A 13,601-nucleotide genomic window follows, 5' to 3' on the forward strand; every position below is an offset into this window, starting at 1 on the left:
TGCTTGGGTGCTGCATTTGTCTTACACTTGTAACTACACAAACACTCCTCACTCACCCAACTCAGTGAGTATTCCACCCCAAAAGACTCTGCAGGCACCCTTCTGCAAAGTGCTTCCAAAACTATCTTTACATGCAGAACAGTTTCACTCATCTGATTTTTATCTTTCTATTCCTTGGTAAAATTCAGCTCTCACAGTTTCAGAATGCTTACTTGCAAAGGTGCAGAATGCAAGGCACTGTTAGCATCACCAGACCTGATGCATAAATCAGCCTCTGCAAGTACACTTACCACAGTATCCCTAAATTTCAGTCTCACAGCAGAAAAATGCATCATTTCTATTTAAATCAATGCAAGAAAATGAGATCATGTCAAAACTAAAGATGCTGGCTGGCATCTCCAGCATTAGTGAGTGGGTTGAACTACCACACTCAAGTTCCCCATCACTACAGAAACCCAGCATCAGCAACAGATGCTGATCCAAATGAACAAGAAATAAAATAATGGGAGTGTGTACCTATGACTTTGACCCCAAACCACAAATCTACTGCTTGCTCTGCCACAGCTACAGGTCTTTTTGCAAAAACTGACAGAAACAATGACAGAGAAAACAATGCTGCCTGGAACTGCAGTTTCTTTCAAGCCCAGAGAAAACGTGCCTTCAAGAGATTTATTTTTCAAGGACATTTTCCTCTAACTGCACCATACCTTAGGGCTAAAACAGATGGATTCTTCAGAATCACTCCAAGTATCATCATTCCCCTCCTCCTCAGAACTCCTTCAAAAACAAAGCAAAATGAGTACTATGTCTCTTAAATCACCTCTCAAGCAAGTGGGAGGGGTTTGTAAAGTCTCACCTTATTGAGCCTCCTTCACAAAGGTCATCTGTGGCTGTTCAAAGATTCAATGACATGCTGACATTAGATTTGGCAAGCACACAATTAAACAGTACACACAAACATTTAACATGGACAACTCCACAGCTCATACAGAATGAAACTGGCCACAACTGGACCCAAATGGGTGTGGTGACTGCTGCAAGAGTCACACCTGAGGGTCGGCGTACGGATGGATGCACCTCTGTGCCTCCTGGAACACTCTGTGTGGCACCTGTGGGTGCAGCTCCCTCTGTTGTTATATTATGTAGAATACAAATCACTATCCACCTTCTCTACCCCTCCTGCTCAGTAACACCTGATATTTCAAGCCAACAAATGCTGGGGTTCTCTTATGACAGGTACCCAACACCCAATTCCCTGCTGACAGGGCTGTAACATTTGCCTCAGAGCAGCAGGGAGTGCTGCTTCTCTTGATTTGACCACAAGCACATGCAATGGATGTGGCACAAGGACTCCTCCCCAAAACAGACACTTCAGAGGACCTCAGAAGGTCTCTCAGGATCACACCAGCTTACCCTCTAACCCTCTGTTGCTGCAGCACAGCAAAGGGACTCTCATGATGTGCTTTGCAGTGCCAGCCAGACTGCACTCTTAATGCCAAGAAATGCTCCCTGAACACTCTCTGCTGTCCATTTGCCACACAGTGCAGATATAACACACTTAAAAAAAATAAAAGAAGAACAGGTCCCAATCTAGAGTTCATTTATATTCAAAAATTAATTCTGTAGGACACAACCCTGTCAGTAGACATGGAGCACACAAATCACAACTGCCCTTACAGCCTGACAAGGCCAAAAAGTAACAAATCAGCACATTCACAAAGCTTCTTGTGCTGCTCCTCCTGATGCCTGCACTGAAGTCACCAGGGAGCACAGTCAGTGCTGACAATACAAACCACCTCAAGAAAAGGCCACATCATTGTCCTCTTGAGCTCCTCCATACTTAAGGATCCTACCTCCTCTGTCCACAGCAGGTGCACCCCACAGAAATGGAGCAGCTCCTGCGTCCTCAGCAGTGATGACTATGCTGGTATCTTCTGGATCACATGCAGGAGCTTCTCCTCTGTTCTCCTGGTCTGGTTTTGCTTCCAGCTCTCCAGCAGCTCCTGCCCGCTCAGGAATTCGAAGTATCTTGAGTATGTTGTCACCTTGAGCATCCCCTGCAGGAGCTTCTGATGTGTTCTCCATTTTTGCCAGATATTGACTCAGACTGCACAGAGAAAGAAATAGAGCTGGTAAAAAGAACCACATCCTGGCATACACCATCCAGCACAACAGTTAACACCAACTTATTACCCACCCTACACATATTCCTACAAATTCTCAGCATTCTCCTCAGTATTTGTTAAGGGTAATTCACACAGAACTCACTGCAGGGCTCTTCCCCTAGAGATGCACATTGACACCTCCCAAGTTCCAAGCTCCTGCTTGGAACATTTTTTCAGTCTGCCTTTTAGGCACACATAACCACCTGAGAGAAGGAACCCCCACAGCTACAAAGCTGTGCATCAGAGCAGTGAAGGGCTCTCAGTCAGATCTCCTCTGAAACAAAAGGCTGGTGGTTCCTGGGCACTGCAGTGCAAGTCAGCAAGGACAATGGTGCTGGGCTGGGCAGAGGCTTTACACGCCTGTCAGCTTGCCAAGTTCCTCCTCTGGCTACAGACACTTTGGAGAGTTCCTGCTGGGCAGACCTCAGCTCAGCAACAACACTTGAAAGATTCTCTAACACACAATCCTGGAGAGAAATTTCCCTCAGCTTCCAAATTAACACTACACACAGTGTCTCAGTCCTAACCAAACACCAGGTGACAGAATTGCTCTGGTACCCCCCTCCACCCTCCCAAGGGAAGATAAAAGGGCAACAGGGAAGAGAGACTTGAAGGTGTGAAAATAAGACCCAAACAGCTTTGCTCAAAGAGGAAGAGACAGGAACACGTGGGACGAGGAACAAATATCTGCAAGTCTGTACCAAAGCCCATCTCCATGGTCACAGCTATAAGTGTCCCAGGGCCCCTTGCAGCAGGGCCGACTCAGGAGAGGGGTCCCCAGCTGCCCCCAGCACCTGATGGATTCGGATCTTGCCGAGCACGGGCGAGCTGATGACAAAACAGGAGCCTCTGCCCAAGAGCTCCCAGTGCAGCCCAGCAGCAGGGAAGAAGGGAGCAGGCAGGGACCAGGCTGCCCATCCTCTGGCCTTTCAGAGAGGCTGGCAGGAGATGGGAGGGAATCCTGAGCCCTGCCTCTTCCACCCCTCACGGCTCCCTCAGGCTGCTACACACCCTCTCTCTTGGGCACAGCAACCACACCCAGCAGAAGACATCACTGAGCACACCTTCAACACAGCTCTAAACACACCATTAAACCTTGGGGCTGCCACCAACAACATCCCAAAGCCACACTGAGAACTGACCACGTCTTCTAATCAGAAAGTTCAAAGGTTACCTCCAATACCCATGAAGATCAGCATAATCCTCAGCTGTGTTCCCATCAGTGTCTTCATGGCAAATATTGGCACCGTAAGAAAGGAGAACTTGGACCAAATTCAGCTGCCCAACAGAAGCAGCAATCATGAGTGGGGTTCTGAAAGATGCAAAACATCCTATCAAATGGATCATTTGACACAGACACAGAAACACTCGTTTCATTCCTGCTTGCTCTCAGAAAAAGTCTTTTCCCCATTACATTCCAATGAACAAAAGAAAAAGCAGGGTCCAGTAGAAGCAACAGTAACATGGGAGAGGGACTCAAAACAGCTGCGTGGGCAGACAGAGCTGCCACATGCACAACACTTCAGTGCACACGAGGCTGCTGTGCACGAGGTGGTTTCTCAAACTGAGGCACTGCTGCCAGGCTCATGACACATCTCCTGCCAGACAATGCCTCCTGGACATCCCCAGTGCAGAAAGCAGCCCCTGAGGTACCACAGCAGCCAAGCACACACTGCTTTCACACAGAACTCTCACAGAAACAGCTCCTTCCCAGTGCCCCCTGCTTTTGGTCAGAGCACATTCCCATGCTTCTCAGCAATCCAACAGAAAGAAGACCAACGGGACACATCTGGATAAACCCCTCACCTTTGATGCTGGTCTCGAGCATGCACGTCAACTCCTGCTTTCAGGAGAATTTCCACTATCTCTTCCTGACCTTCAGAGACAGCAAGAGCTAGTGGGGTAAAGCCCTCCTGAAAAGTCAGAGAAATACATCATGCTAATCATCAAAGCCAAAAAAATCTGTAAAAGAAATACTGAAGTCACTTTCTGAAAGGACTTGCTGAAGAAATAGAAACATTTACCTTATTCTTGGCACGATGATCGACAAAATGCCTGAGTAACAGCCTCACGAGGTTTTTATCACGAGCCTGGATGGCCAGATGGAGGGCAGTGTGGCCATCGGTGTCGGTGAGATTTGGGTCGGCACCGTGCTCTAGCAGGAAAGCCACACAGTCTTCTTGATGAAACTGTACTGCCTGGGAACAACACACAAAAAAAGGGAAGACTTGCAAAATTCACATTTCACTCCATCACAGCTCACCCAGCTTCTGAGCACAGGGAAAGAAGAGCACCTGCAAAGATGATCTGACAGGTGCCTGTCCCACTCCAAATCCAACAGGCGTGTTTCCGCACAGCTCTGCGCACAGAGTCCTGCCAGACACCTCTCCTTTCATGCACACTCAATAAGCCCCTCTGCCAAGAGCAGAACTTCTCTCACTCACCCTCATCAGGGGTGTTCTCCCAAAATTGTCAGCAGCATCCAACCGGCAGCGGTGCCTTACTAGAAATCTGACGACCTCTGTGTGGCCGTTTGCAGACGCCAGGTGGAGAGGTGTCCTGAGAATTAAACATGGGAGCTTAACACTGACAGACAAGGAAAGAACCAAAGCTGTGGCACCACCCAGCCCGGGGGACCCTGCCCAGACCCTGCTGCTCCTGCTCCTGCTGCTGCTGCTGCTGCAACCCCGCACACATCACCCACAGGGCAGGAGAGACCTGGGGAGGCCTCAGCAGCTGCAAGAGAAGCCTGCAGGGAGAGCAGGGCCAAGCAGCAGCCCAGCACCTCCAGGAGCACTGGCGCCCACCCAGCAGCTCCCAGCACTGGAAAGCTCTCGAGTTCCCCCTCCCAGCTGACAGGGCACATCTTGCTTTGCAAGCAATCAGCTCCAAGGGGATCCCACACAAACCCTGCAGGGGGGATGCTCCCGCACGCCACCCGAGGTGTCCCAGCAGCGGCCCACAGCCCCTCACCGATTCTCCCTGTCGCGGCGGTCGATGCCCCAAATCTCCATCCACCGGCGCCAGCGCCTCAGCCAGGCCAGGTGGCCGCGGGCAGCCGCGCGGTGCAGCCTGCCCAGACCTTGCTGCTGAGGCTCAGGGGCGCCGGTGCCGGCAGCGGCAGCACCGCAGGGCTGCCCAGGAGCGCTGACAGAGCGGGACACCCGACGCTTCCTGCTGAATTTCTGCCCCATCTCAGCAGCTCTGGGGGCTGTGGCACGGGCACAGCCCCACGGGAGCAGCGGGAGGCAGCCGGCAGAGCCGCAGGGGTGGGGGTTAATGACAGGGGAAGGGCAAAGGCAGGGACAGGGCAGGGAAGAGACAGACGGGGACGAGGTGGATGACAGGGGAAAGGCAGGGACGAGGCAGGAGAAAAGAGCAAACCAACGGCAAGGACCAGGAGCAGCCAGAGAGACACAGCCCAGCACAGCTCAGCACAGGAGCCACAACGGCAGAGTCGCCCCTAACGGCAGTTGCCAGGGGCAACCGTGGGCGGGGCCGAACCACCTGCGGGGAGGGGGGGGTGAGAGAAGGGACTGAACCAATTCACGGGGGAGGGAGGGGACTGAAGGAAAGGAAAAGGCTCCTTTAATCCTTAAACCTTGCACTGGTTTAAGCCTCAGCATTCATTCAGTGCCACTACAGGTGACAATGGCCCCTTAAGTATCTGAGAGAAGCTGAGAAGCTCTCCCCCACCTCTATGAGCCATACAAAGAACTGGTAAGTTCTGCTCCTGGAGAGGCTTTTTCATAACCAATTCAAAGGAGTTGATAGAGAGGGTAAAATAACCCTTCCTGTGTAACCAACTTCTTGTCTCTCACTTGTCATCTTGTCCTGGTTTGGGCCAGGATAAAGGTGATTTTCTGTTTTGTACTTTTGCTTTCAGCTAAGTCTCTTGTCAGTAGTTGCACTTGCTGAAATTAACAGCAAGTTAATTAAATGAATGGCAAACTAGCTTCCTCTGACTGCACAGAGCTCACTGCAAAAGTTCCACTGCCATTGCACAAGTACAGGGTGTTTCCCTAGACAAGTCTAACCCATAACTAGAGGGAAATGGATATCTAGAATTCTCCTGGCACAGTTAACACAAATGTTAACTGTCACCATGCCACATGTGTCACACCCAGCTACACAGAAAATCATCTCCAAGTTCCCTGCTGCAAACACATCCTCTGCAGGCCCCAGCACCAGCCTGACCTTCCACAGGCAGCCCAGCTTTTGAACAGCCAGCCTGAAATGAGCCACTAATGGCTGTAATTAGCCACCAACCACACCCCACACACAGCACTGACTTGTCCAATCATTTGTTTTGGTCTTGTTCAATGTAGCCTTGTGTAAGGAGATGTAAACTCTTCCCTTTCAGCTTTTGACAGATAGACTTTTCTCACAAGCAGTTTATGTAAAAGCCACAATCTTACCTGGGGTAAGCACTTGCTGGACTGGAGCATCAGGAGAAACCTCTGCTAACAGGCTGGGCAGGTATGTTCCTCAGACTCCAGTAATGCTCTTCTAATACCTGTGTGGAATTAGAATCATCAAAATGGTTTTTAAAGAAAGGAGGGAAATTTTGGAGTTCTAATCACTCCTAAAAATACACATATGGTTAAAGGGTGAGTAGGATCTTGGGTGGAGAACATGAGGATAAAAATGTTCAATATTGTAAAAAAAATTTCTAGTATGTACCAAATAACCACACGGTTTTGGTATTTCACTGTTGTAACATCTGAAGGTGGGGTTAGGCTGTGCCTTCACCTTTTATCTGGTCTTTTTCTCACTGTCCACTAGAGTTGAAGTCACCAACCTCAAGGTTAGGGAATAAAACAGTGATCAGGAAGATGTTCTGAGTTCTGAAGTATTAAATATTTAACTATTTAACTATTCAAATAGTGGTGTTTTGTTTTTCTAGTCAGCAGTAAATCACCAGAGCAGTCTTATATAAGAGAAAGGGCTGTGGACAAGATAGTTTGATATCTAAGACTGTCAGCACCTGCACAATTACACACTCTGCTCATACTCCTCCCTCTGTGTGTAAAGGGCATTTAACCAGACATAGAAAAAGGAATAGAGCTTTCTGCTTATTTTTCCCTTTCTATAAGAAGCATCTTTTAGGACAGACTTCAGGATGAAAGAGAACTGGAAACAAAGCAACTTTATTATCTTGTGTTTCTGCTCTCAGAAGACGAGATGTGATTGTTTTGAATTAACAAACATGCAAGGAACACTTACATTCCTCACAATAACTGTTCCCACAGCAGGGAGTAAAAGCTGCATCAGTCAGGAGGGCTTTGCAAATAGCACACAAGAACTCATCAGGTATGGGATCATCATCAGAGGAGGAGGAGAAGGATGAAGAGGATGGCTCTGGATAAATAGAAAGGCTTTTCCTTCTTTCCTCTGGCATATGCTTCCCTGGAAACAGAGTGGGGAAGGAAAAAGACAAAAGTTAAAGATGGGCAAAAGGAAAAAATTTCCAAGCTTTGGATTTTTTCAAAGAAAGTAAGAGATGGAATTTCTGGGTGGAATTTTATACTGGAAAGCCCAGTATCTCTCAGCCCAGGAGACCAGATTCTTTCTTGGAACCTAGGACACATTGCTGGCTCATGAGCAACTTGGTGCCCACCAGGACCCCTCCCAGCCTGTGCTGAAGGTACAGAGAGGATCCAAGGCTGTGTCATTAGGTACAGATTATTTAAGCTGGCAGACTGCAGGGCATGAAGAAGCAAGAGTGGAGGGGCTGGGACATCTGAAAAGCTATTAGACAAACTTTTCTGTCAGAAATCATAGAATCATAGAATTGGCTGGGTTGGAAGGAACCTCAGAAATCATCAAGTCCAACCCTTGATGATAGAAATGAGGGACAAACATCAGTGACAAAAGCAAAACAATTACCAAGTGGGCCACTGAGTCATTTCACTTCACTGCTTGATAGGAGCTGGAAATACATCAAGAGTAAATTCACTGAAGTTCTTCTTTTTGTTGGTGGTGGTTTTCACAGCTAAATCAGACAGAGAAATGCACTCAACAGGCAGCTGAAAGAAACTCGACCCCCAAGTTACCTACAAATAGGACTGCGTGGGGGTACCAGATTTAGAATAAACTAGGTTTAATATTAAACAATGTCTTTCTTCCAGTAACAAAAGAGAGAATTTTGGTCCCTTGTAACAGGCACTGGGGCCACAAAGTGAGCACCTTATCCTACTGCAGATTTTCCTCTATGAATTACAGGATGTTGGGACACCTGAAACATCACAGGTGTGCGTGGCAAAGCTACTGGCTGCCTTTTCCTTGTGAAAATAGGGACAGAAGAGGGAAAAAATATTCCAGCACACTCCACCTCCAACCACCAACCAACCACCACAGGTATTCTTACCTCTAAAACTCCTGCTCCACAATGACAGGCAGCAACCCCGCTTCTTCCCGTGACACTCCACTCCTCCTCAGAGCCAGGGACTGCAGGAAGGCTCAGCCAGGGCTGATCTCCTCCCCCCTGGGAACAGCTCCCTGAGCTGACACACAACCCCATCTCCATGCTGGCAGGAATGGGTGCCTGAGGGCTTTCCCTTGCTGTGGCCTCTGCAGTGAGGCAATGAGCACTTCCCAGAGGAGACTGAGGCAAACAAGTCCTGGAGAACCTCAGCATTCTCAATATCCTGTGGAGCTAGGTCTGACATTTCCTTTAGGAGAGGGCCTCCATTTTCCTTGCTTCTCCTTTTATTCCCACCTAGGTACCTCTCAAAGCTTTTCTTATTGCTCTTTCCATCCCTGGCAGGATTCAATTCTACCTGGGATGGATGTGGCTCTCCTGCCCTGCTCCCCAGCTGCTCCGACCACCTCTCTACTCCTCCCAGGGTACCTGCCCCTGCTTCCCTCCCCCCCTCTGCATGCTTCCTCCTTCAGTTTGAGGGCTTTTAGGAGCTGCTGGCTCATCCCCGCCACCCTCCTGGAGTTTTTCCCCAGCTGCGGGATGGGGAGTGTGGGGAAACTGGAGCTGCCAGCATGGGCCGGGAACCAAGATGGCCGCCGGGCAGCCCCCTGCATGGCCCGGGACTACAGCTCCCAGCATGCCCCGGGACTACAGCTCCCAGCATGCCCCGGGACTACAGCTCCCAGCATGCCCCGGGGCGCTCCTCCTCTCCTGCTGCCTGAGCCTGCCCGACCCCGGGGCTGCTCCGGCCCCGGCCCAGCTGGGAGGGGGAGCAGGAGGAAGGGGATCTGGGCAGGGAGAGAAGGCAGGAAAAAGAGTGGTGAGGAGCGGGAAAGAGGTGGAGGGGAAGGGGGCAAAGAGGGAGGGAGGGAGGGAGGGAGAGGAGAAGGGCGGGAAGGAGGAGAGAGGGGGGATGGAGAGAGAGCGGGCCAGGGGCCTGAGAGAGACAGAAAAGGCCCCAGGAGAGGGGAGTGACAGAGGGGTGGGAGAGGGAGCAGGAGAGAGGGGAAAGGGCGAGGGGAGAGGAAGGGAGAGGGGAGGGAGAGGCAGGAAAGGGGAGAGGCTGCAGGAGAGAGAGGGCCAATAAGGCCAGGAGAGGAGAGGGAGAGAAAGATGTGGAGAGAGAGAGAGAGAGAAAGAGCAATGGCTCTGAGAGCAGGCAGGGAGGAATTGGGAAGTGTTGAGAGGGAGACAGGCAGTGAAAGCCCAAAGTTGTGATGGGCAAAGGAGAGAGAGGGAGGGATGAAGAGCTGGGGGCAGGGAGCTGGTCAGAGCCCCAGAAGAGCAGTGCTGAGCAGCTGGGCCAGGCCCCAGCAGCCTGGGCTTCCCCCTGGGGTCTCCATCTCTGCTGTCTGCCAGCACTGGGGGCACCCCAAATGTCCTGCCTGCTCCCCACAGCCCTCCTGAGCCCTGGGGACAGCTGGGCTGTGGTGTCCATGTCCCAGGGCTGATTTGGGGGTGTCAGGGCTCTCCCGGGGCACTCTGGGACTGAATGGGAGCAGTATCTCTGAGTGCCTCAGCCTTTCAGCCCTGGGCAGCTGCAGCCAGGCACTTTTTCAGGCTGTGACAGATGATGGGAAGATGGATGCTGGTGCTGTGCTGGTGGCTCTGTTCAGCTCCCACTCCAAAGCTGTGATCAGTGAGATCCGGGGCCACCTGAAGGCCCTGGCAGAGATCTCCAGGGAGTTTGTATTCCATTTTTTGGTATCTTTGGGCTACAATCTGCTGGGGCAATGGGATGCTAGGGTTCCAGGTGCTGGGGCTATGGGGTGGCAAGGTTGTGCTATGCCCTAGTTCAGGTGAGCATGTTCTTGTTCCTGACAGAGTCTGGGTTTGTTGGCCTGGGTTCCTGGGATGAAGTTATTTTTACCTTGTGTTCTGAATGGTCTTTTCTTGTGCAGGAGTAAAGCTTGTTTTCATTTTTAGGGTTTGATTAGGGACCCTTGGTTTATGTACCTGGTATCTTCAGGTTGGTTTTTTTGTTGTGCTGGATTGTGTTGTGTTTTCTGTCTTGAAACCATCATTTCTGGTCTGACACCTCTACAGCAGGTAGGGCAGTGTGACTGATGGTGTGGTCTTGCATATTTCTAGGGAGTCAGTGGAAATGTGTGGCTGGAGCCTTCTGCATCACTTACCCTTTGATTTCTTGAGTGTAAATCTTGCAGTGTTTTTGCTGAGGTGCAAAAATGAAATGGGAGAGCAGATCTTCCTCACTCACACACACACACACACACACACACACACACACACACACACACACACCCAGCTTCCCCCATCTGAAGATGAACAGCCCAAATCTCTGGGGCTGTGTTCTTTTATTAAACGTGTGTCAGACCTCCAGCCCCAGGGGACTTGTGTGCAGAGAATGGCTGCATGGGCCTGGGGCTTGACCATCATCACCTGGAAGGGAAAAAGGAAAAAAAACCAGGTGATGATGGGGGACTTGTTCCCAAGTCTGTTTCTTTGTATATTCTCTTGCAGCAAGGGACACTCAGACAGCCTGAGCCATCCCCTCCCTTCACTGGCCCTGTGACCACCAAGCCCACTGCATCTCCCCCAGGCTGTCCTGTCATGGCTGGCTGCTGACAGGAGGGGACACGGGGAGGTGGCAGCCTGGGGGTGACACGGGGGACATGGGATGGTGAGGGTCTGGGAGAGTGAAAGGACATTGGGCAGTGATGGGCCCAGGGCTGCTGGGGGAGCCATGGCAGAGCCAGGGGGCTGCTGGGGGTTGGCACTGGGTAGTGAAGGGTTGGGGGTGATGGGACACTGGGCAGTGACAGGCTGGGGGACAGCAGGGACAGCAGGATCTTGGGATGGTGTCAGGCTGGGGGACAGCAGGGACAGCAGCATCTTGGGATGGTGTCAGGCTGGGGGACAGCAGGGACAGCAGGACCTTGGGATGGTGTCAGGCTGGGGGACAGCAGGGACAGCAGGACCTTGGGATGGTGACAGGCTGGGGGACAGCAGGGACAGCAGCACCTTGGGATGGTGACAGGCTGGGGGACAGCAGGGACAGCAGGACCTTGGGATGGTGTCAGGCTTGGGGACAGCAGGGACAGCAGCATCTTGGGATGGTGTCAGGCTGGGGGACAGCAGGGACAGCAGCATCTTGGGATGGTGTCAGGCTGGGGGACAGCAGGGACAGCAGCACCTTGGGATGGTGTCAGGCTGGGGGACAGCAGGGACAGCAGCACCTTGGGATGGTGTCAGGCTGGGGGACAGCAGGGACAGCAGCATCTTGGGATGGTGTCTAGCTGGGGGACAGCAGGGACAGCAGCATCTTGGAGAAAAAAAGGTGGGGTTAGTGACTGAATTTTGTCTTCAACATGTTTTACTCTGTGCATCAGAGAACTGGTTTATACTCTGCTTTCACTACTTAAGGTTTGGTACAAGTGCTTTATTTGGAGTTCTGATCACCTTTTTTTGTTCTTCTAGAAGCCAATCAGAGCCAGTGAGTGGAACATCTGGAAGGCAGAGGGAGCCAGTGAGTGGAACATCAAAAGCTGTATGTAAAATCACAATCTCACACTTTCTATTGCAGCCTGCATTTACATCCAAACAATGTACCCTTGTATTAATTTCCCAAACACTAACTTAAAGTATTTTCCAATAAAACACAGTCTTTGTTGTAAAAACAATGTATTTGACTCAGCATAACAAAACTGTGTAATGCCATCATTTGCACAGGGTTGGGTTTTTTCCTGATTTTTGAAAATGTTACCAAAACCCACTGAGAATCTGTTATTGTTAAACTTGGTACTGCTTCTTACTTTTGACTCAAACAAATACTGAAGCCAACATATCCCAAACATTTTGAGGACATCTCTGTGCAGCTCAACAATTCCTTTTTGTGTCTGTAAATACCTGGGCATTTCTTCTTAAACCTGTATAACTGAGGTGAAATTGTTTGGGCCCCTCTGAGTACATAAATGTCTTCAATAGCTTGCTGTCAGGTTTGGACTGCTTCCATTTCCCAAAGGTTCAGCCTTTCTTCAGGATACCACCACTTGGAACTGACACTGGGAAACGGGGCAGCATTTTTCTACAGCTTTGCAAACACTGTCCTGCTGCTGCTAAAATACAAATAAGGAACACAAGGAAATACCTGACTGGTAATGCTCTAGATGTTGATTTGCCTCCTGGGGTGGAATATGATGTGTAACTCTGCATTTCAAAAGAGTCCTTCCAGTATAAAAATCACTAAGTTGTGGGATGGTTTGTTTTATTTTTCATCCTGATTTTAGGTATAACTGCATTTTCCTCACTAGAATGGGGTGAGGCATTACACTAACCCAGAGTTGTGGGGTCTGAGCACTTGAGAAGCTGTTAGGAGATCTGAATGTAGAAATTCATCAAGTGTGTCTCTGTGTCCTGTGCAGAATACAGCCTGTGCTGGTCATGGAGTGGTGTGTCATATTTCAACATGAAAACTTGTTGCCTGTAGGTCTGAAACCACTCAGTCTGAATCTGTCATCAGCAATGCTGTCACTGATCAGTTTGAATTCCTTTCTGCACATGAATGTCTCTCTCTGTGAGTGTGAGGTAGTGTAGCTGGCCCAGGGACCCTGGTAGTTCCCACAGTGCATTTATCCAAACCACATTCATAGCATTTGCTCTAATTCAGATGGGGTTTTATTTCTTGAAAACAGGTATGTTAAACCCTTTCATTATTTTTGGGGGAACAGATCAGTGACTCCTCTGCACTTGTTTCTCTGTCCCAGCCTATTGTGGTATATGGAAATTCTTGTCAAATACTTAAAAACAAAACCCAAGAGTCTTTGCTTTGTTCTTTTAAATCTTCTGCTGTGATCTGTAGGTGGATACCCATTGAGATGTGAACCAAACTTTGATTTTTAAGAATATGAAGTCATTGGTTTAAGTTTACAAAATGTTTCCATTTGGATCCTATCCTACAGAGGGTTGTTCCCAGGCTGGGAAGACAGGAGGGGAGTAGCTGATCAGCCTCAGTGTAACCCTGCAGTATTGCTCAGCTTCAGGACACAAGGAAG

General features: G+C 49.9%; 2 protein-coding genes and 1 long non-coding RNA gene across 3 annotated transcripts in view; 2 read left to right on the forward strand and 1 right to left on the reverse strand.

Moving 5' to 3' along the window:
• LOC139787944 (ankyrin repeat domain-containing protein 7-like) overlaps positions 1–13,601 on the forward strand; it is a 118,687-nt gene that overhangs the window by 34,766 nt on the left and 70,320 nt on the right. The gene's annotated exons all lie outside the window — the stretch shown is intronic.
• Positions 1–13,601, forward strand: part of LOC139787948 (uncharacterized) — a 112,714-nt gene that overhangs the window by 24,819 nt on the left and 74,294 nt on the right. The gene's annotated exons all lie outside the window — the stretch shown is intronic.
• Positions 1–13,601, reverse strand: part of LOC139787626 (POTE ankyrin domain family member B-like) — a 133,773-nt gene that overhangs the window by 1,811 nt on the left and 118,361 nt on the right. Inside the window, exons 3-10 of the mRNA XM_071726884.1 lie at positions 5,139–5,672; positions 4,610–4,724; positions 4,190–4,363; positions 3,972–4,078; positions 3,340–3,477; positions 1,854–2,107; positions 857–890; positions 708–777 (exon numbers count right to left, since the gene is read on the reverse strand). Of these exons, the coding sequence (XP_071582985.1) occupies positions 708–777; positions 857–890; positions 1,854–2,107; positions 3,340–3,477; positions 3,972–4,078; positions 4,190–4,363; positions 4,610–4,724; positions 5,139–5,359 (1,113 nt within the window). The 5' untranslated portion in view covers positions 5,360–5,672. The remainder of the gene's footprint in view (positions 1–707; positions 778–856; positions 891–1,853; positions 2,108–3,339; positions 3,478–3,971; positions 4,079–4,189; positions 4,364–4,609; positions 4,725–5,138; positions 5,673–13,601) is intronic.

The sequence above is a fragment of the Heliangelus exortis genome, chromosome 27, assembly GCF_036169615.1.
Source record: "Heliangelus exortis chromosome 27, bHelExo1.hap1, whole genome shotgun sequence".
Lineage (NCBI taxonomy): Eukaryota > Metazoa > Chordata > Aves > Apodiformes > Trochilidae > Heliangelus > Heliangelus exortis.